Below are 22,998 nucleotides of genomic sequence, written 5' to 3'. Positions count from 1 at the left end.
GCAACAATACAGTTCACTAACCAAACTTTATGCTCTATGTACCTGGTGTACCAAAATCATCAGGGGTACCATAAATTCAGAAATCTGTCTCCACTGAGCAGCTCCTGCATGGAAGCACAACAGCAAAGTAATACAAAATTTGTTTGTTGAAAGACCAGTGAAGGTTCTCCCTGAAAGTGCCAGAGTTTATTTTCATACTTGGGGAAGAATGGCTGAATAAGGAATCTCTAATCATGACTACATGAAATTAAAATCTTACTACCTCAGCCTCTGCCTGCAGCCTTTCACTTTATGAAAGCATTTCAGCAGCTGGTACACAATCTACAGGGCTTTTGTGCAGCTTCTCAGGTGCAGAATGTCAAGTTATAAAAATACATACATACTAAATGCAATTCCCAAGAGGAAAGAGAGCAGGTCAAGCCCAGAAATATTGTTTGCAAGCAATAACAACCCCAGTACACAGCAATCCAATCCAACAGCACTCCAACTGTAAAGACTTCAGGTCACAAAAAGTGTCCAGTAAGCCTAAATAAAAACAGGGTTTAAGTAGTCTTTTTCTTGTTTATAAAGGAAATGAAGAAGACAGACTGTTCATTAAATATAAAAGCAATTTTATAAAAACACATCAGAATTTTATTGCTTGAAGAATACAGCATATGAAAAAGCACAAGAATGTCCAAAAAGAAAGGTCACAAAAATTCAAACATTACACCATACATACCAGATGCAGTAAAATGTTAACCTGATTTCTGCATCAGAAAAGAAAGGTGTGAAAATATACCTAGTATTATTTAGAAGGAAAAGACTCATTTAAAATAGAAAGTGTGAAGGTGTTACAGTACAAATTAGAAAAGCCAACACTGCACATTAACATTGTATCACTAGACTAGATTTTCTACCTTTGGTACTTAAACCTTTACAGAAAACCACTTCCTCAGTCAAACCTTGCCTAACATATTTTATGTGGTATCCAGGAAAGTTGTTTTTTTTTTTTTTTTCTTTTTTAAACTTAAACAGTCAAACAAATACTCTTCTGAGTTTTCACTGCATTACTGCTTTTAAAGACATGTTCACATTTATTCAATATGCAACATAACACATCTCAAATCTAAATCAAAAGTCACCATGTGACTGAGATCAGAATACATGCCAATTGTATCTTGTTCAGATCCTGATGTAAAAATGGGCCCACCAATTGCTGTTTGCATCCTCATGTAAACAGACTGCTGCAGCCCTCCTCAAGAATTCCAACTACAGCAACTCACTGAGGACATCAGTTGGTAAAACCATCCACATTGTTAGAGAGCTATGAGGTCATCCACAGCAGCATGCAAGTGGCTTTTCTAGTCTGCTCAGATTAGTGTACCAGAAGATATGCCAGTATTACTTCAAGTAACACATTAAAACTCAGCAATGGACACTACTGTGCTTTATTTCAACACAAAGGACAGCTGCTCATCCATTAAATCAACAGAACTATCAAAAGGACAAGTACATCATTTCTGTTTCATGTATTGCTGCTGATCACTCTGGGGGAACAATTTATCCGAACAATTTATCAGAAACCTGGACTTACCTACAAACCAATTTGAGTGAAGAAAATGTTGTCTCTCAACAAGGTATCTTAGTAATCCAGTGGCAATCTAGTCTGGAGAATGTTAGCATTATGCTGACAATGACTAACCAAGGTTAAATAAAATCTCTTTTTTGACTAACATGCTGTTAGGGTCAGCTTTTGTCTTCTTGGTCTTAAATACTTAATCACTCCCTGTCACATCAGCAGAACAAACAATTTTGTTTCTTTAAGTTCCAGCTTTATATTTCAACAGTATGAATAAATCTGGACTACAAAATACCATTAACAACAGTTAACATTAAACTGGAGTGAAGTAATAGAAGAGTTAGTTCTTCAAACCAGGCAGTCTTTGAAGTGAAATACTCAGTTAGGACTGTCCAAAGGATGTCATAATAAAACCATAGGTTTATTTTTTTTTTCACCCCTATACAAAAAAAAAAAAAGACTGAATTTGTACAACTCCTATTAAACATACCTTTTCCTAGCTTGGTGAAAATGTATAATTTTCAAATTTTAATAAGTGTGGTATTCGAGCATATATAATATTTATTGCCATATACATCTTCATTTTAAAAAGAACTAAGAATTCAGACTCTTCTATGCTGAACTCTACTTTTTTTCACGTTAACAGATTATGTCTACTGTACCACTCCCCCAAAAAACAATTAAAAATTCTAAGTAAGATTTTATAGTTTAGTTAAAAGGGAAGAAATGCAAATGTGGATTTAGAGCTTTTTGTATAAATCTCACTATATTTTATAAACATGTTGTTTATTGTAACACTGTTTATTGATCAAATAAATGACGCACTGCTATCTAAAATTTCCATATACACCATTAAAAATCCAAAGTTGATATGATACTGAACCTTAAATCTTCAAGAGTTCAAAAAAGACAGTTTATACATGTACAGCACACAACAGCAGACACCCCTAGAATACCAACTGCCAGTCCACGATGCATACAAACTTACAGGTAAGCATTCATTTCACTGTTTTCATTGTGCAGGAAAAGTATTTCTTAGTAAGACAACTCAGCTGGTGATTTTCAGATATCATCTTCATCATCTTCATCCTGAGAAGATCCTGCCTGATTGGATGCACTGGCTGAGGCAGCAGCGAGCTGTGCCTGTTGAGCTGCTTGTTGCATCTGTAGCCATTCCTGCTGTGCCAGTTCTGCTTGCTGTTGTCTAGCCTAGAGACACGAATTTAATTGTTAAGGCCATACATAGCTCAATGAAGAATCGCTAGAACAGATTCTCTTTAAACATATTTTTATCTGTACCTGCAGATTTCTTTTTTAATATAATTTTTTATTACTTGCATATGCAAAACCATATTGAGAAGTACCTTAATAATTCGTACCAAGAAGTTTAGCTATATTCTCTCTCTCTCCCTCAAAACACCACTGTTTTGAGGCCTTACACTTACAAAAACAACACACAGAAACTAGTGTACTCAAGGTCCACTGTAATGACTGTGCTGAACCACTAACTAATGAAAAATTTAACTGAGGCTAAGCAAAGGAAACTTTAGACACCAGTTTCAAGGGATCTTAACATTTAATCACAGTTCAGAGATGAGAACACCATTGCTTTGTTGATTACAAATGCCAAAACTTCCAATTATGAAATCATCCAACTGAACCACAGAGGCACAAAAATTATCACAAAAACAAAGCAAGCCATTATCTTACTTTGCTATGCAATCTTTGCAAAACAGAGCAAGGCATGGTCTTCTCAAATTCAGGTTTGACAACTGAGGATGGCTTTGCTACAGGAAGGTACGTACTTCGACTGAAAAGTACAAAAGATTCTACCACAACATTTCAAATAGTTCAGCTGATGAATCTTCATTTTTCTGTCCAGGGTTTTCATTTGTTTTTTCGTAACTCCTGTTGATTTCAGCAATATACTAATTGATTGTGTTACAGTTACAACTTCAATTTCTATTTTGAGTGAAATTAGGAAAAAGTTCTCAAAATGAAAAAGTTCAGTCTATTCTACTCTTCTACTTTTACAAGTCATCACTAAGACTACAATCATTTCCTTTCTAATCCTACTGCACTCACTAAATTTTCCTATTTTTTTTTCCAAAGCATCAAATTTTTTTCAGTTTTGCCAACTATAAGATTCCAAAAGATAATGTCTGGAAAACAATGAAACCCTGTTTTTCAACTTAGCAATGTGAAAAAAAAGGGGAGCGTTCCCTTATTATTACAAAGTGTCACATTTTCCTCTGTTCTAGCAGTAAAATAATACAGAAGTAGAAATCTCTTCTCAATGAAAACTTCTCAGTATTTCAAACTTCAAGTGGTAGCACAGTTACAAGGGCTGGAACAAATAAGGAAGGCACAAATATTTATCAGACAGGAGGTAACAACAGGGCTTCCTACTGAGCCTGTGCAGTGAAGTTCACTGTACACTCAGAGAGCTGATACACGGGCGTGCTCCAGGAAGCAGAGGCTCAGCACTTCACACTGGATGCATCACTTTGTCAGTGCCCACCCTCACAGCCACATCTGTAATTGCAACACTTCACCATTTCAGAAATGAAAGAATTCCACTGAGTTGCTAAGAAGCTCTATAAGCATCTGGTAAACTTAACTCATTTACTGCACAGCTCCAGTGAGGAAGCCCCAAAAAACCCCCAAATCTATGAAGACCCTTGTCTTGCACAAAAACTTAGACAAGAATATTGGGATAAGACATTCCCTGACTTCAAATATTTACTATCATCCAAGCCAAAGGGGTCAAATATTCATAACAATAACAGGCAGGTATTTTCAAAATAGAGCAAGAAGTGAGCATTCGTTTCACGCTCTAGAATATTAAAAAGAGTAACACAAATAAATAAGTATGCACGTGTGTAACTATTTTTAAGACTACAGTACCTCCAACAGCACATTACAGCTACTATTTTTGAAAAATGAGACTGTCATCCTTGAATCTAAGCAAACATTTTCCATATTACCACACACTATTTTTAAAAAGCATTCATACAATCTTGTCAAACAGGCACGCGCTGTCTTAAATTAGAAGTTAAGGCACAGTAACAGAATTTTAAAAGAATACTCTTCAAGTTGTCATTCCTTAGACAAAGTGTGGCTTGCATAAGGAGGTTTCAGCAAATTTTTTTAATTTATTTTTTTCAGTGATACTCTGGAGCTAGTACTCCCTTAATACACCTTGGTTTTGCTGCTTTTTTATTTTGTGTATCACGCTGAGTTACTTGCACAAAATAGTAAGTAAAAACGGGTATCAAATAGCTATACAATGCCTATTTGTAAATCTTACCCAAAATCCAGAAGCAGCCATAATGGTCCTTCTAATTTAGTACAGTCAAACAAGAGTTAGGCACATGTGATCATAACTCGTTCACTGCATCATAACTAGTTCACTGCAATAGCTACATGCTATGCTGGAATTTTAAATGCCTTAAAATTCATCCTGCAATAAATATTAAAGTAGTTGGCATGTCATGAGATGAAAAACAACAGTCTCAGCAAGATAAAAGTATTGCAAAGGGGAGAGAAGGTCTCAGTAATCAGATATTAACCGAATAAGCATTTTCATCAGAGGAAACCAGAGTAAGCAAAGTGAGAAAATAAGACTCTGGCCTTGGTGAAGAGAAAAGAGAAATGCTAGATAACTTTCTAAGCTCTTAGTTTAGAGAATGGTCTTGTCAAACTAAGAGAGAAGTCGAGAGAAAGATGGTGGAGAAAAATAAATAAATAAAATCAGAATTTAGTCAAACTGGGAGATGATAAACTATCTGGAAAAGCTGGAAGGGAATAAGGCTGGGATGAAGTAGAATGTGTGAGTACACTATTTGCAGACAAATGCTTTTTCCATGCCTCAATGGCCTCTTTAAAAATTTATGCATGAATTCACCCAATTATAGTCTTGCCAAGAATAAAGTTTCTTCCCGAGTATAAGAAATAATCATTTGTGCACTGATAGTCAGAAACAGAAAAGCTGTTTTCACTTGTTAATGCTTCAAAATGGATAATTTCCTAGAAACCAGCTGTTATTTTTTTACTTCATCAACTAATTCTTAATGTATTCTCCACGATAGACTGGAAATACTCAAGTAGCAGCAAAACCCCATGTTTTTTAAAGCTAGAATATGAAATATGTTCACATACAAAGTCCTGTATGTCAAATCACAGAAGTATCAAGTAGCAGCCTCTTATTTGTTAACCTCACATCCCCTAGCTCAAGCAGGCCAAGGTCAATAGCATCTTAGATGCCACATCAATTCACAAGGAAGGGGCTATTTCTTGAGGTGTGCGTGTTTGTGTAGCCCTAGACCTGCAGCATTAATTATTCCAACCTCATCAGGACAAGTGTTGCTTCACTTACTTGTGCAAATAATTCCTGTTGCTGCCTTAGTAGCTCTTCTTCCGGAATGCCGAGGTTCTCCAAGCGTGAACTGGCCTTTCTTCTCTTTAGTGCTACTGTTTTGCATTCTTGTAAGACTTCTTTTACTTCACTGATATAGGAGCCAAACCCCAAACTTTCTAGCGCTAGAAAGAAACAAAAAAAAAAAGAGAAAAGACATTGTTTACCTTTTACAAAGTTTCTGATGATAGATATTGACTTGTTTAGTTAAAACAACAAAAAAAGTAAAACATTTGGTAAGTTTTCTATCATCTGGTGACAAACATTTGGTGGGATAATTCTAGCCTCAGAAAGATACTGAATTTTCAGCAATCAATGTAGGATGGTAAGTTTAAGACTCAAAAAATAGAAAGGCTTTGAGTTTTGATGAAATAGCAGCTCTGATAAAGTAGTAATTACTTGTCTCTATCTCTATTCTTAAAATCTCTATTCTCAAAAAGATCTGACAGCTATTTTCCCTCTCTCTTCTGCTACGTCCTGTAGGAATATATGTTTTTAGGCTAAAAAAATTATGGTTCATCAAGTACAACCAAAGAAGCTTGCACTTGCAGAGGATTCAGGGCTTTCTGTGCTAGAGATAGGCATTATTCTCCAAAAGACTTCTTTTTCCCATCTCTTCTATATCAGAATCAGCAAAATTTTTACAGTTAAGAAGCCCTTCCTGACTGAATTTCTATCTGAGTTTTCTCTCAGAGATTCTACCTTTCCCGGTTTTGCAAGTCTTCAGTAGAAGGTAAATTAGCAACCTGTAACAGAGCAGAAGTGATGCACGTAAAATGATCACAGATCCTTCAAAAAAGGCAGAAATAAATAATATTATGTTGGGTTGTTGAATTTTAACTTTTGTCTTTTAGTATCTAAATTCCTCTATATAAAATGCATAGTTCACACATTTAAAGCTATATAAAGTTATGTATAAGCTCTTCATTGTTTTATTTCCCAACAGAACTCCTTCTATTTATCTCCACATTAAAATGTATTCAGAAGCTAAAATCTTGCACTTTTAGCTGCCCAAAGAAATCAGTAAAGCAGCTATATCCTGCAACAACAGTTTTTTTAAAGAATGCAAAGGTAGCAGAAAGGATTATAAAAACCCAGGTAGCACACGTGACAAAAGGCACAGTTTCCTCATGCACTATGACATGCCTCCACACACACCCAAAATGAACCTCTTACAGAATACACTGGAAACATTACATAAACACCAATTATACTAGAAACAAGTATCAGTTTAATAAAAAAACATGGTTAATTTCCAGCATTTACACAATTCAGAGTTTACAATACAAGAGTTGTTTTAACCTTTATCTTAATTTCAAACTTTTGTGACAAGCTATTTAAGAAATAGCACTGAACTGCACAACAGCAACCAACAACTTGCTAAAAACAAGATCTTACTTACAGTAACTCGAACAATATCCTAACACTAGTTTTGTAAGCAACATTTTCCTAGCCATAACTACAGCAGAACATCATGGTACCATAATCTAAACAATAGCCCAAAGGCATTCTCTAAGTTTTCAGCTTCCAACTTGTACTAAGGGAGACAACTCACACACTGTCTTCTTCAACAGGGCTGTGGGTGCTGCCCTCTAGTCATACAGCACTACCTTCCCTTTAGCAGAGAACACCTGGCAAAGAAATTCACATCATACTTATTTCTTAAAAAAAAAAGAAGTTAAAAGACAAACTGATTTAGAGATAAAGTTTCAAATTACTTCAGAGACAGTATGCCAGTTCAGCCTCAGCCCACACACAGACACTGGAAACACTTCTTCCAGTTAGCCCACAGTTTCTAGGAGGATTACCAAAAAACTTCAGAAACTTGTTTCATCCAGCCTCAGCAGAGAGGAGGCAAATCCACGTCTCTTAGCCCAGAACTGGTTATCCTGATACTCTACAGATATTTAAGAACTCATTCAATTTTAAAATGTAAACAGTATATACGGTAAACTTCTTCAAGTCATACTTTTTTAACCAAACTGAAGCAATCCACAAGTTTAACATCAATAAGACAAACCATCACGGCTAAAGAGGTGTTTGTCAAAAGACAAGGCCTGGCAATCTGCTGCATCAGAGTATGAGCAAGTGCTGAGTCTGAAGTTAACAGCAAGATGTGTTTTTACAGAAATTTTACATGGTCTTTAAAAGAAAATAAATTATTGGGAAGAACTTAAAATTGGGAATTGACTATAGCACAGACACACACAAAAATAAAATTCAAACCCCCCCCCATGTGATACAACCAAGATATATTTTTACAATTATTCAATATAACAAATCTATGAAGAACCATAAACTATTACGATTTACACATCATAAATCTACTGCATCAAAATTCTACTGCCTGTGAAACAACTTACAAAGTTTACCATCATCTTGAAGCACATCAAGGCTTACAGAACACATGTGAATGGAAGGAATATGAATCCCTTTATACCAGCATGGTGCTAAAATGTGGGACAAGTGATTACTACTCTGTCAGAGCTGCTATTTCATCAAAACTCAAAGCCTTTCCATTTTTTGACTCTTAAACATACCATCCTACCCATACTGCTGAAAATTCAGTATCTTCCTGAGGCTAGAATTCTCCCACCAAATGTAAACAGCTGAATTCAAAAATATAGCATTTGAGGGGAATGACACAACTCATATTTACAAACACCAGATCACAATTATCCTTTCTCCAGTTTCCTCCTACTCTTAATGACTGCAAGAAGGTGCAGGTCTCCGAGTAATCAGTGACACATAGTTAGTATTACTTTTATATTATAAAATCTAGTCATTAATATCTGAGACTTTTAAATTTTTAATGCTCCTTTCAAAGAAAAACGAACTTCCAAAATAAAATCCCAAACACGAACAGCTGTGTGAGACTCTTAAAATTAAGTGCTAATACACATACTGTCAGTATCCTAACAGTCCACGAAGAGACAAGATTTGACATCAATCCACAGCCTACCTTACTGCACAACAGTTCCATGTAGACCAAGTAATCAAAGTAACCCACTTCATAAAAAAGGTGATTTTACAAGTCATCATTTTCAGAATTCAACCAAAATTTCACTTCTCATAAAAAGCCTGCTTTGTCACAAGTCATATAAGACTCAAATTATTCCATTTTCTGTTCCAGGATGGAAGAACATTCATTTGCTTACTAGAGCTGCAGATTCACAGCTGGGCTCCTGATGGTGAAACTCAACAATAAACGTGGAGATCTCCACTTACAACCATTACATAGTCTTGATGCTTTTGGGTACTCTCCAAGAAAACTGTCTTGCATTTTGTTACCAGCAGTGAGTGTTGGCATAGTCTGAGAACATCTATCAAATCAGGTCTCTAATGGGATGCAAGAAGCCTCTGCTTTCCCTTCCCTACACTGTTGACAGCCCTGTGCCAAACACACACAGTAACACACAGCAAGGACCCCATCTATCTGAAGGATAACCCAAGGGTGGAGAGAGAGTTCTTGCTCAGCACATGGCCACACTATCACTTTAACAGTGCAGCCAAGGAAGGGGTGTCTCAACACCACTGTGCCAAACACCCAAGCACAGCGACCAAGTGCAGCTTCACCTCAGCTCCAGCACAGCCCAATGGCAGTGTCACCAACTGCAGCGTGCCTCTTCCCCTTCTTCTGGCCCAGCAAAACACCCTTCCTGCTTCTTGCTCCCAATCCAATAACTTCTTGTTTACAGCCCCAGTCAGCCAGCAAACTCACCTGAGAGGAAACCCTGTTCTGCCCTAAATTCTCAAAAGCCACAGGGTCAGTTGCATCTGCAATTGCTACATCCAGCTCTTGGAGAGTACAAAAAGACTCTGGGCAGCACCTTGTGCTTAGGCTGGACCAGGTGTGACGTGATAGCCATTAGCCTCATTGACTTCCAAGCATTCAGAAGGAAAAAGATACATGGATGACCACAACAAACAGCTTTCAATTGCCTCATTGGTTAACCTCATTGTTGTGAAGCTGCTGCATTAAGGGGCATTCAAAATAGCAAGTATCTAGAATGTATGAAGATGGATGAAAATGCTGAAAACTCTACCTATACACACAATCACTGTTTCCAAAACTGGCAGCCAAAACCCTCAGACCTCACAGAGGGATCATCGGCCAGCTGACCAGCATCTGAAAGGAGCTAACAGCAATTACAGCTTCCTTAAACATAAGCACAGCAGAAAATTCATTCCACCTCTAGAACATTACAAAAACTGATACATTGCAATATTTTACTACAAAGTATAGATTTAATTTGAAAATAACTTTTTCTAACTCTAAGATGTGATAACACAAGGACATAGAACCCAGCAAAACACTTGGCATGGGACCATCTGCTGATGTTATGCACACCCACTTTAGTTCCAATTTGTTTTCCAAAAAACCCAGACTAAGCCTAGGACAGCAATAGGTGAAATCTTTTCTACGGAAAACCACTACTGGGTACAAAATACTTTCACACACAAAGCCTTTACTGACCTCAGTCTTAAAGATCATGTCTATTCCTGTGTTAAGAACTAACCTCAAATGTTTTTTGTGGTGACTTGAAAAAACTACCTATGTATTAAAGAGCATCACAGCTAAAGTATGCTTCCATGTGTAAGCACAGGTTTTACTTTACATCCTAGGCTTCTGTCATGGAGCTACTTTGCTAAACTTGCAAGCTTACATGCATTTCACTTAACATTAAAGCTCATGCATGCTATATATTTTCTTTTGCAGTTCGTGACCCAGTCAAGTACTTGAACCTCTTCTGGTGAGCAAGCTAATAAATTTCAAGCGAAGCAATTCTTTTTTTTTTTTTTTTTTTTTTTTTTTTTTTTTTTTTTTTGCTTAAACAGCAAATATTGCTTTAAAAAAATCATACAACCAAAACATTTTTTAAATTAACTTGATACCATCACAGCCCTGAAAATAGCTGTACTACAAATGCTGCTGTTAATATCTCTACTAGGCAGCCGAGTAAAGTACTCTTTCACTATTGCTGCTATAAATTTGTTTGCAGCAAACACCGGTATCAACAACCCCGACTTAAGAAACAAAGCAAATGAGTTCTGACAAAAAAACGAGGCCTAATACAGATTTCAGGATGAGGCAAGAAAACTCCTTATTTGCGACAGAATTTAAAGAAAAACAAACGACACAGAGAGAGAACTCGCCTTTTATTCAAGCAAGCAGAAGTGCAAGTCAACAGCACAGGAAGATACAAGGGCATAGGTCACGTTTAAATGCTTTCTGCAACAGATACGAAGATCCAACATTAAACAATGAGACTGTAAGGACAGCCCTAAAGAAATACACTCTTTAGAGACTCCAGACAAGACTACCATGGAATAAAGCCTGGGCCCCACAGAATCAACCTCCAACTAGAAAGACATTTACTACATTCAAATTCTTAAAACACGCTGCATCTCCATTCGAAGAAGCAGACCTGGTTTCACTGGTACGAGGAAGAGATTTAGTGACTTCACTCACAGCATCACAGGCTTCTCTGAAGCACAAAACCGGAGCTGGTCCTGAGCACACCCAGCAGCCGCTCTAACCACACAAAGACAACCTCTCTTGCAGCGCGACCGGCAAGCAGGACAACACACGCTTCTCCTCCACACCCTTACGAGACCCTGCCTTTTGTGTTCTACGTAGCTACAAGCAAGCGGAGAGCAAAAAGCGGCAGCGGGACAGGAGCGGCTCACAGGTGCCCGAGCCGGCAGCGGCACAGCGCCCGCGGAAGCTCACCTTGTATGACGTGTTCCGGGGAGATAGTTTTCTTCTCCGATTTGTTGCAGATCTCGTTGGCCTCGGAGGAGATGAGGTGGATGAACTCAGTGCAGCAGTTGACCACCAGCTCCCGGGCGTCGTTCGCCACGCGGACGTTGGGCAGCGTCTCTTTGATCATCTTGTTGATGGCAGCCCTGGGGATGGTGAGGTCGTCGTCGTTGCCGGACGACGAGGCCATCCTGGCTGCGCTCGGCTCACGGGCTGCGCTCAGCGCCCGCGCGGGGCTCCAGGGCGCGGGGACCCGGCGGGGGCGGGCGGGGCCGCGGAGGGCGACGTCGCCGAGGGGCGGGGGACGGCGGGGGCCGGGCCGGGGGTCGCCGCCGGGCCGGGGGGGTCGCGGGGCCGGGAAGCGCTCCTCGGGCTCAGGGCTCCCTCGGCCGCGGCGCCTGGCACTGCCGCCTCCGCCACATCCTTCGGCCGCCGGCGCCGCTGCCTTAAGACCAGTCTGAGGGGAGGCGAGCGGCGGAACGTCCCGCTCGCAGCGCGGCTCGGCGCGGCGCGGCTCGGCTGGCCCCGGCCGTGCAGCAGCCGCGAGGCGGAAACGCTCCGGCTCCGGCTCAACCTGCGAGGGACGGCGCTTCCGCCGGAAGCCGGGACAGCTTCCGCCGCCGGGAGCGCCGGAAAGGCCGCGGTGCCACGTGCGGGCGGCAGCGGCGAGGGGTCCCTCAGCCGCCCCCCGGCGCCGGGAGCTGCGCTCGGGCCCCACCCGGCTCCCCCCGCCGTTCCCCTCGGCTCCGGCAGTGCCACGGGATTTGACAGACCCGCCTAGCTTGTCCCCGAAGCGGGACAGGCTCGGTGCTCCATCCTCAGTTAATCCACGATTTGCAGGCAGGGCTGGTTTTCCTCGGCAGCCATCTATTACACTGTATTTTCTGCTTTCACTCACTCCATAGCCAGCAGCCTGAGGGTGGTATGAGGCAGAATTAGCCAGACGACGATATTGTTTGTGGAAGGTTCATTAAACTCAGGTCGTGATCTTGCCTTGCTTTGTGCTGCAAAGGAAAAAACTGCCCGGGAATGCAGCCCAGCCCGAGCTGCAGGCCAGAGACAGCCACAGCTGAGCGACACCGAGGGGCTCCTGGCAGGCCCAGCCCTTCTGTGGATGTCTCTGACCAGTACCCTGTGCTGACCCTCAGCAGGTGGTGAGGAGATCTCGGGCTGCAGAGGGGATTTGCCAGGCTCCCCTCAGCCCCAGCAGCACGCTGCTGTCATTGAATTCCTGCCTTCTCCTTTTCAGCCTCGCTGCTGTTCCCCCTCTCTGCTGGGCTCCAGGCACGCGGTGTGAGATGGAAACCACCTGGTGCTCCAGCTGTGCACAGCGGCTGCTGCTGATGCTTTGTCCTGTCAGTCCCCTGCCTGTCCCCCAGGGATGTCCCTGCACGCACCCTGGGCCCCACCGAAAGGGTCACAGCCGCACAGCGAGCCCTGCGTGAGCTGCAGCGTTTGGTGCTCCCGGCAGCTTGGAGCACCTCTGGGGAGAGCGGGGCAGGGCGGGGCCGCTGCACGTCCCGGCACGGAATGAGATTTTGGCCCTCTGGGACAGCACTGGGGGGAAGCGAAGGACAGCTCCCGCACGGCGAGGGAGTGCAGCTGGGCGCTGTGGGTGGGACAAGGACAGCTGCTGGAATGCGCTGAGAAGCTGCAGCCCGAGGGACGCTCGGCCTTTGCCTCAGCGCGGGCAGCAGCCGGAGGTCAGGGAGCAGGAATGCCAGGCTCGGGCCAGGAACGGGAACAGCGCTGCAGCCACGCTCCCTGCCTGGCCTCGGCCCACTGGGAGGACGAGGCTGAGGAAAAGCAAGAGAAAAGACCTGCTTTACGTGACAGAATTTTGGTTTAACACATGCTTGTTAGGATAGCTTGGAAAAAGAGGGTTCTGTGTCAGACACCAAAGGTGCTGGAAGGCATTTAGTGGCTTGAGATTGCTTATTACTGACAACACTTTGTTTTCAAAAAGTAGTACCCAGACAATAAGATCTTTTATTTTAGGATGCTTTAAAAAAACATTTTATTGCTCACTAAGTGCAATATGCTAATAACCATTGCATATAAAGGAAGCATTCAGAATATTATAATATATATGAATAACAAATATTCTACTAGTTCTATTTTAAGATTGATGAGACTTTCTCTTATGTTGCTGATAAATAGATCTGACTTGTGGAAATGAGAATGCCAGTGTGATTGAGTAATTACTATACCAATTCTATCCTAATAAGTAAAAACATATTTTTATTATATGAAGAATCAAAATTATTTGCATACTGTACACCTCTCAGTGTGTTTTATATTCAAGTAGGTGAAGAAGGTCAGGTTAATATTGAATACACAAATATCAGTCAGTGTTCATATTCCTAAGGAAACATCTCTGGAAAAAGCAAACACTAAACAGAATAAAACTATAGTTAGAGGATTTTAATTGCAAGGTTCTGCAAACAGTAACATTCAAGAGATACACATTGAAATGAATTGCTTAGCTAAGCTCAAACAAATATCTTGCATGCCTTTTCATAATTACAGAGCAAAGACATTTGAATAACAACATACTGTGTCATCAGCAGCTACAAGAAGTAATTCCAATTTGCACTATATAATCTCATACTTATTGTGAAGGTTTTCCCAGGTCAAAGCTCTTTCTGCTTCTCCACCGTAGCAATTTGATGAAGTTGAGACTTGCACTGAAGATTTTGTCATGCTGAAAAACCATTTTGTAGAATATGTCAATGGGTAGATCTCCATTTGGATCTGCATACTTCAGAGTTGTCATTGGAGTATACAAAGTGTTGGTCTGATGGCGAAAAGGTGGATTTTCTGCAAGAATGATCTTTACTGTATGCTGTAGAGAAGGAGAAACAGAATTTTAAAAGAACCCTTACCAAGATAGTAAAGTAAAAACCCAATTTTCAGTGGAAAAGTAGAAGAATAAAGTGATAGAATTATGTAAAACCCTGTATATAGTTTTATTAGAACATAATTAGAAATCCTTCTTGAAATATTCAAATGCCGTAAGAAGTATTTCTTATTTGTTCTTTTATTTCTGTTTCTCTATACCATGGTGATTGTAGCTGACAACTTAGTATCCTGAGTAGTCTTCCAAATGATTGTGGGCTTGTATGCCCACAGTAGGTAGATCCTCTCTTTTGCAGTTCATTGGTAAAGGATCAGGACAGTGCCTTTTGCAGCAAGATCTGGGAATCTTCAGTTGACAGTGAAGCTGTTCCTTGGCAGCAAACACCTGAAATCATCATCCCCTCCCAGAGCTTGCCTAAACTTGTCTTCCTGCAGGAATCTCCAAGCACCAGAAACATCCATGTTTCTTTTATTCTGCCTTGGTTGGTGGCCTGGGGTGGCTGTGTGAACTTCCCTTAGTGGAGGGATTCTGAGTGAGATGGGAAGGACAGAGCTTAACCAGTGTTGGGAACCCTGGGTGGATGTATGGTAACAATTCAGAATATTCAGACTTCACCAGAGGATTAAAGGGCATCTAATATCTCAGTGGTATTTAAATTACAATTCATAGTTATCTTCAATACTTCAAAATGAACATTCTTTTAGTATTGTGTAGACTTTTGCTTAAAGACTGAAAATTCTTTTGAATTAAAAAAAAAACTTTTAAATTGTGTACATTACATTTAATTAAATTGATTGCTTCTATCAGAAAAACCCACCAACCAACCACTGCATTCATAAATTACAAGAAAAAAAAAAACAACAAAAAAAAGAAGATGATTTTTTGATGAGTTACCTCTGCAACATCTTCAGCACTTTGTCCCAGGCTCTGGAAAATTTGTTTGTAATTTTTAAGGTAAATATTAGTAAACATCTCAGCTGTTTCTTCATCTGCAGCTGAAAGATCCATTTTCATTCCATCTTCAAACACTTTTCTTTCAAACTCTGTAACCACTGGGCCTGGTTCAATCAAACTTAACCTGTTAAAAAAAAAAAAAAAAAAGAAAAAAGTTAACTGGTTGTTGACTATCCTCCATGGAAAATACACCCCTCAATCCTTCTCCAAAAGGAGCATTGAGGAATTGCACTAGCAAACAGTATATAACAACAGTACTTCTTGTAAAGGCAATCCATACTGCATTACTGCTGTCCTGCTCCTCCTACCCATCCTCATACAGTAGCAGAAACCTGCATAGTTTAATTTTCAGAGAAGTGCTGTAACTTAATTCATGACATAAGTGAGTGCAGTTGTTACCTGCTGTCTCACAGGGTGATTTATTCACAAGGATTTATCAGATATTAAGAAAAATAATTAATGGATAGTAACAAAATTAATTTCTTTCTGGACCAAATCCTGCATGGGTTTCTTTGTTTCTCATGATCGTACTAGAAGTAGCTGAAAGAGATGGGGGAATTGCCCAAACATGGATTTTCTTTGTCAAGCTGTTAGTGTTACACAATTAAGATCCCACCACTATGTAATAATAAAATACAATACAAAGATTTTTGCTGTGGGTGGACAGATTCTGGCTGCTGCCAAATCTGGAAGGTTTTTATTTTGCCCAGTAGTATATTATAGCAAATCACTGAAATACAGTTACTGGTCAGACTTTTCCTGGTTCTTTTCTCAGGCAGTAATAACACCCAGCCACTGTCTGAGGCCCAGTCTTTGGGACTGGGCCTCTTACTGGACTTGAGTTCTTCAGGTGATGTTCTAAAGGCTCTTCTTTAGAACTAAATCAAGCTATTGACCTTCACAGCAGAATTCCAGCTACTGCTGGAATTAAAGCCCTTTCTCTTGCATCACTCTTCCCATTAGAGCTTGAATTTGTCTTATTATATTTCCTTTTATAACCTCCTTTTTGCTGTGTCTTAGACTTGAAATCTCATTAGGAATTGTGGTATATCCTGTGTATCATTACATTTATTTTAAATCCCTCCAAACTTTGCAGAGCAATATGCAGAATCACAGTTCTGTCTCTGAGATTCCACAACAGCAACTGTCTTTTTTTCCACAAGGCCTAAATGCTTAGACACACAGAGATGCAAAGGGCATTTACCAGTTACTGGAGTTTGGACAAAGAATAGTAGCAGAATTACATGATTGTGAATATACGTGTGACAAATCAAACCTGAAGTCCCACAGAAGATGAACAGGACTGGTCTCCTAAATATTATCTAAAATGTTAGCAGTAGTACATCACACTTCTCCCTTCCCTCCCACCTCCTTTCATTACAAGTATCTCACCCTGTAACATTCTGATGGATTTGCACTTGCCCAGTCTGTCAAATGAGCCCTTGAACTTTTTTATCAGTGAGTTGCCTGAGAAGGCCATTATCCTTTCTAAGGGGAAAGATCACAGGCCAAAGTTATAATTTTATTTCTGTGATGTTGTATGTAAGAATCTGTTTTCAGAAGTGTTGCATGAACTATATTTTATCCAAAGTTAAATAGCCTTTAACTGTTCAAGAGAACGTGTTTATTCTAACATCTAGATCTTTTTATTTGCTTATATAATGTGAAGAGTGTGGGCATTTCTATGCCTTTTGTGATGTACAGTTTTCAAGGGCTTCTCAGTCTGTTTAGCAGCAAGCTTTAAAGATTTTTTTTCCTACCTCTGAATAGATTTTAAACTATCTAAAATACAATTGACACAAGCAGATCAATACCATTTACACCAGTGGATCAATGCCATTTACACCAGTGGATCAATACTTACTGCAGTTTGAACTTGAGTGCTTGTATAGCTAAACTTTCACAGAATCCTTCCACAGCAAACTTAGATGCAGCATAAACATCATTAAATAAGATACCTGATGGTACAAACAAAACATTTTATCCAACATACTAACAGAACTCATATGTTTTCCCAAAGTTTCTACAGTCATGCTGGGAAAGCATTAGAAAAATTCTTGTGCACATTGAATCTAAATACTAATTTTTGTATATGTTCTCAAAATTGCTTAGTCTAGCAAAGGTGCTTGACTAATGCTTTTCCTCCCCCTAGCTGATGCTGTGGTCTCCTTGGATGATACTGTTTTGTAGTCTAAGATATGAGAGTGTCTGTAAATATAATACCATCTGTATAATTTATCAGCAAGACTTTAATAGGCGCTAGATGAACAGAGAGGCTGAGTGTAATGCAGGAGATACAATCATGCAAGAGATCCAACTTGCATCTGAGTGATGTAGAAAAAGCACTACATCAATCCATTGAGGTGGAGGGTGAGTGTTGTATTAAAATACCAATTCTTGGAAATTGATGGAGGAGCCTTGCTCACCAGAATAATCCATGTAAGATCAATGTCACAGTTGCAATAAAAAATGAAAAAAAAACAGCTGACAGGATGGGACACAAGAGTGGGAATATCATTATCATTATCTGTCACTAAAATTTGACTCTCAAGTGTTGTGAGATGAGAAACTTCACAAAAAGGTGGTCGAGTTGTCCAGGATTGGATTTTATTCTATTACTACTGTGCAGAGCATGGTAAGCATGTTCATCTGTTCCCCTGATATTTTCAACAGGAAAGAGAAAAGTGATGCTAAGCCCTATTTTCCAGATAATAAAAATACAACAATAAATTTTTTAAAAGTTATAGAATTTAAGTTAAAACTGTAAAAAAAATGATCCTGCAGGTTTTTTTGTTAAAATGCTGTGAGAGTACCTGTGTAGCGACAAACTACCTGGATGCATAAAACTCACCAGGTGCTTTTATAGTTGGAACTTCAGCATTACAGAGCACAAGAGTCAGATATACCAGCTCCTACGTTTTTCTTTTTTTTTTTTCCTGAAAGGAGGAAAGCTTTGGATTTTGAACACTGAACTCTTAGTTCAAGTAAACAGGAAAACCAACTTTACCTTGTATTCCCATAACACTGCTTATTATAACTATATGCCCACTCTTTCTCCTCTTCATGTCAGGCAAGATCTCCTTCAGGAGTCGAACCAGGCCGAAGAAGTTGGTGTCCATCACAGTTTTCATTTCCTCAATGGTCTGACATTCAATAGGTCCAATGAGCCCCATTCCAGCATTGCTGACTGCACAAAATGGGAGACAACAGCAAGCAAAAACATCCATAAATATAAACTTGTAATCATTATTGGAAAGCATTTGAAAGGAATGTGAGGATTAAGGGTTAAATGATCCTAAATAATCCTTAAAGAAAGGATTAAAAGATGTTAGTCACTAGAGCATTCCAAATACATTTGACATTTCTATATGTCTTAGTTTCTGATTGTACTTTTAATCAAATTTAAATTATCTGCTAGTTTTTCATTTTAACTAATTTATTTCTGATTAGTCCTTTTTTAAAAAAATATAAAGGGATTACAGGAAAATAAGTCAAGAATTACTTGGGTTTTTTTATAATTCAGTATTAAGAATCAGAAGCTACAGTCAATACCCATAGGAATTAATAGAAATATTAAAAAAGTGATAAACCAAGCCATATTTTGGTCTGTTTTTTGTTTTATTAATATTCCTGTATCTTCAAGAGGAAGTAACCCGTCAACAAAATAAACAAACACACAACTCCATTGATTTTTATTTGCCTCCCGGATATTCATAAGTGGGGAATAATTATAGGACTGGCATTCTGCTCTAGAAGTAGTACATCAAATTAGAGTATAATAAATTTTGCAGAAATACTTGTTAAGCACTGCTTTAATAATTAATCAGAAAAAAGGCAAGTCCATAATTTTCTAGTAGATGAGATTTAATAGCTGATGGTGTAAGCATTTCTACTAAAATACTAATATTTATTTTTAGCAAAACAATATGAAAACACTTGTTGCTGAATGATTTGTAAGGTACAATTTCAATTCTCAGTACAAAATGGAAATATCCCTATTTTTTTTTTCATTTGTTCTTTTTCTTGCATTTGTTCTTTTTCTTGCTAATTCCCAATGCTGTTCCTTTCTTAGTACAAACAGGTGTTACCTTCATTGTAAAAAGGGCTATGCTTCATCAATAGGGTGGAAAGTCTTGCTTATGAAGGTGCCAGTTAAGGCAAAATTTCTCACATTTACTAAAAAATGTATGGTTTTATCCAAGACACCACCCTGTGATCAAGTTTCTCCTTTGTAAACAGGGAAAACCAGCTTCCCTACTTCATGGAAGCAGGGTGAGATTTAATCCACTTACGTCTGCTTGAAGTCTTAAGAATGTTGAACCAAATATCCTATGTAGTTATTATTACTTTGATAATTTAAAAATACACTAATGAAACTTCTCCAGGGTATTTGAGACAATGTTCTACAGAAATCTGGTATCTGTTGATAGCACACACATCCTGTACTTGCCCAGGACATCAATCCTCCTGTCAGGGATACTGTTCACACAGGTTTTAATAGACTGTTCATCACAGACATCCAGTTGTTTAATCTCGAGGGTTTTGCCCAGCCTGTGACCTGCAGCTTCCTCCAGTGGCTCTTTCTTGGCCAGGTTCCGCATTGTGGCAAACACTGCAACACACCAGGAATAAAATCTTTACTGTGGCACTCCTACTGAGAACTGGTAAAGAACAGTGCTTTTACATCCAGGTCTTAATATCAGTGAGAAACCAGATAAAAACTAAAAGCTAGAAGATTCTGTTTTCAAGATATATTGTCACTGATTTCCCAGCCTGGTTCTGAAATCCTTGAGAAATTCAAAAGAAGAATTAAACAGCAATGTATAATGAAGAACATGGAGTGTAAAAAGGATAATACTGACACCGAAATATTAAAAAAATGGGTATCAAATTATGCCACTAAATTGTTTTTAGGTACCCAAAACCTAATTCTGGATTCCAGATTTCCTTCTTTTTTTTTTTTTTTTTTTTTTTTAATCACCACAATATTTAGCAGGACAGCCATCATTTTATTAAAAAATGAAAGACATAATTCCTATTATGTATATGTTGAAAAAATATTTGGTTTTGTAAGCTACTTCTCAAAATTGGTATTAGTTATTATTGTAGCCTAATGGCTCAGAAAGCTCTAGATCTGCATCCAGTCAGCAGTAAAATACTGTAAGTATGAGAGACTGCATTGCCACAGATTGCTGTGTTCACCTTGCCATCCATTTTCAGTCATAGCAAATACCCTGCTTTGCAGCAATAAGACAAATCCCAGCCCTTTTGTTCACCTGCCTACACAGGCTTGGAATAATGAAATGTGCTTTAAGGAAAAAATTGCAAATTTAGAAAGTGTTTACCTGAATTCACTGCTTTGGTCTTCAAATGGGCATAGACCTGTGTATGTACAGATTTTAGTAGCCAGAAGCAAAGCTAACCACAGCTGTCAATGTATACCCAGAGCAGCATCATATTAAAGATATTTTCAGATATTTGTTTTTTACTACTGTCCTTTTTCACTGCATGTGCGTGTACACCATTCAGTTCCAATAGTTGTTCCATTCCAATAAAGGTACAGAAATATCAACTGCTTACAGAAATCAGTATATTTTCATTGTATTTTCTTGACAGTAGAAGAGGAAACCAACCAGAAACAAGTCATCAAACTGAATACAACCATCTGTTAAATCCCAGAGGAAAAAAACCAGCATCATCTCAAGTAGTATGTTTTTGTAAAAATAAAGAACAGATAGATGATTACCTTTAAATCTTTTCTGTTCATCTTTAGCCATTTTTACAGCTAATGCCAGTCCAATTCCTGAGGAGCAACCAGTAATGAGGACATTTCTTCTTGCCATTCTCTTCACTGAGTGGTTCAGTTCTTCACAGGAGCAACAACATAAATGTAACTACAGTATAATGTGACTGGTGTTTAATACTATCTCCACCTTCCCTGAGTCAACAAATCTTAAAAATGCCCACCTGGACCTTGCATGATTAAGGGATAATCTCCAAATAAACAAAATAGAAGCAGATGCTCCTACATGTGCTTATAATCTGCGTTGTCAAAACTGATTAATACAGAATTTGATCAATCTATAAACTGAGGCACTTGTAAACTACATGGATTGTTTTTAATAGAATAACCAGCTTGCACAGTACTGGCAGGAAAAGCCTTTTCCACAATTACAATTGGTCTGTAGTGCTAAGTCCTCTACTCACACCTATGGAAAGTAAACTGCACCCAGAGTGGAATCCCTCTGCTAAAGCTCTTCAGAATTCCTACATCTACAGCACCCTCCGGGCTCTTCTACAACAGATTGAGGAACAGATTTCTTCCCTGATACCCTACTATTGTAAGAGTCTCAATAGGCATTACAGAAAAAAAACCCCAAATTGCAAAATGGGATGTGGATTCTGAAAGAGACAAATTGTTGGACAGACTCCTCACATTTCCTTTTGGCAGTGTTCCCAACCAAGAACAGAGAAAGTTAGCAAGACTGCTGCAGTGGAGAACTGACAGGAAATGTTGAACAGACCAGCTTCACTACATTCTTGCTAAGACTGAAATCTCAACACTTCTGATTCTGCAATTGACATGTCAGAAATTTAAAAAAATAAGAACTAGCCTAGGTGTCTAGGTTCTGGAGAAAATATTTTACACATCAACTGTGGATTAAAGAGGGGCATTTGGGCTGGCACTTCAGTGCAGTTCATGTTTAACATACAGTAACTGTAGGTATACTACATTCAGGAAGAAAATCAGTCCCTTGTTTCTGTCCTGAGTGGCAGGAAAAAGAAAGACCTTAATAAGCAATTAGCCTTATGAACAGCATTCAGCTAATTGCAATGCCGTTATACACAGTAAAATGTTTTTCAAGACTCAACAACCCCATGTAAATGCAACACACTTCAGAAGAATGGACTTAGTGTTCCAGGATTTGCATAGATGTAAATCGGTTAGTGTCTCAAGAAAAGTAGGACACTGCAGAAATATTTAACTGAAGTTATGTTTTAAAAAAGTCCATCCTTTCCAAAAGAAATAAACTGGCTTGAGCAGTATGAGTGGAATCCTTAACTTCTCAGGCAAGCAACAAAACAGCAAAACATCTAAAGATAAAATATAATTACGATTCTCCTTATTTATCAGGTTTGACCCACAGTTTAACCAGATAAGTTAGTATACAGACAAAATTTCAGTGCAAATGCTATTTAGCTGATTCAGAGATTAGGCAAATTGCTTTTGCTGTTCATGCACATTTATATTTAGTGCAAGTAGGAGGAGCAAATGAGGCTTTATACAATGCTAGTTAGTGGAATTCCATTAGTGTTGTGATGCAGCTGTTATTAAGGATTGGTTGTATTTTCCACTTGAAATCCTGGTTTGAAGGGTTTATGTATTCCACTGCTTTAAAAAAATCTGTCTGAAATTTGATGCATACACTTCTAGGCTGAAG

The 22,998-nt window shown here is 39.0% G+C and overlaps 2 protein-coding genes across 2 annotated transcripts; both read right to left on the bottom strand.

The window, feature by feature from the left end:
- Window positions 1–610: 610 nt before the first annotated feature.
- On the bottom strand, window positions 611–12,354 carry DR1 (down-regulator of transcription 1). The gene is made up of 3 exons (XM_038144555.1): window positions 11,713–12,354; window positions 5,940–6,103; window positions 611–2,770 (listed from the first exon to the last, which is right to left on the bottom strand). The coding sequence occupies exons 1-3, from the start codon at window positions 11,930–11,932 to the stop codon at window positions 2,624–2,626; spliced, it is 531 nt and encodes a 176-aa protein (XP_038000483.1). The 5' UTR covers window positions 11,933–12,354; the 3' UTR covers window positions 611–2,623.
- A 1,245-nt stretch (window positions 12,355–13,599) lies between these two features.
- On the bottom strand, window positions 13,600–22,693 carry LOC119703991 (retinol dehydrogenase 8-like). Its single transcript, XM_038144553.1, has 6 exons — window positions 21,303–22,693; window positions 20,007–20,168; window positions 18,564–18,743; window positions 17,421–17,514; window positions 15,497–15,680; window positions 13,600–14,587 (listed from the first exon to the last, which is right to left on the bottom strand). The coding sequence occupies exons 1-6, from the start codon at window positions 21,397–21,399 to the stop codon at window positions 14,354–14,356; spliced, it is 951 nt and encodes a 316-aa protein (XP_038000481.1). The 5' UTR covers window positions 21,400–22,693; the 3' UTR covers window positions 13,600–14,353.
- Between the last annotated feature and the right edge of the window lie 305 nt (window positions 22,694–22,998).

Source organism: Motacilla alba, chromosome 8, assembly GCF_015832195.1.
Source record: "Motacilla alba alba isolate MOTALB_02 chromosome 8, Motacilla_alba_V1.0_pri, whole genome shotgun sequence".
Classification (NCBI taxonomy): domain Eukaryota; kingdom Metazoa; phylum Chordata; class Aves; order Passeriformes; family Motacillidae; genus Motacilla; species Motacilla alba.
The sequence above is the reverse complement of the archived record's forward strand: the minus strand, read 5'-3'. Positions and strand labels throughout refer to the sequence as shown.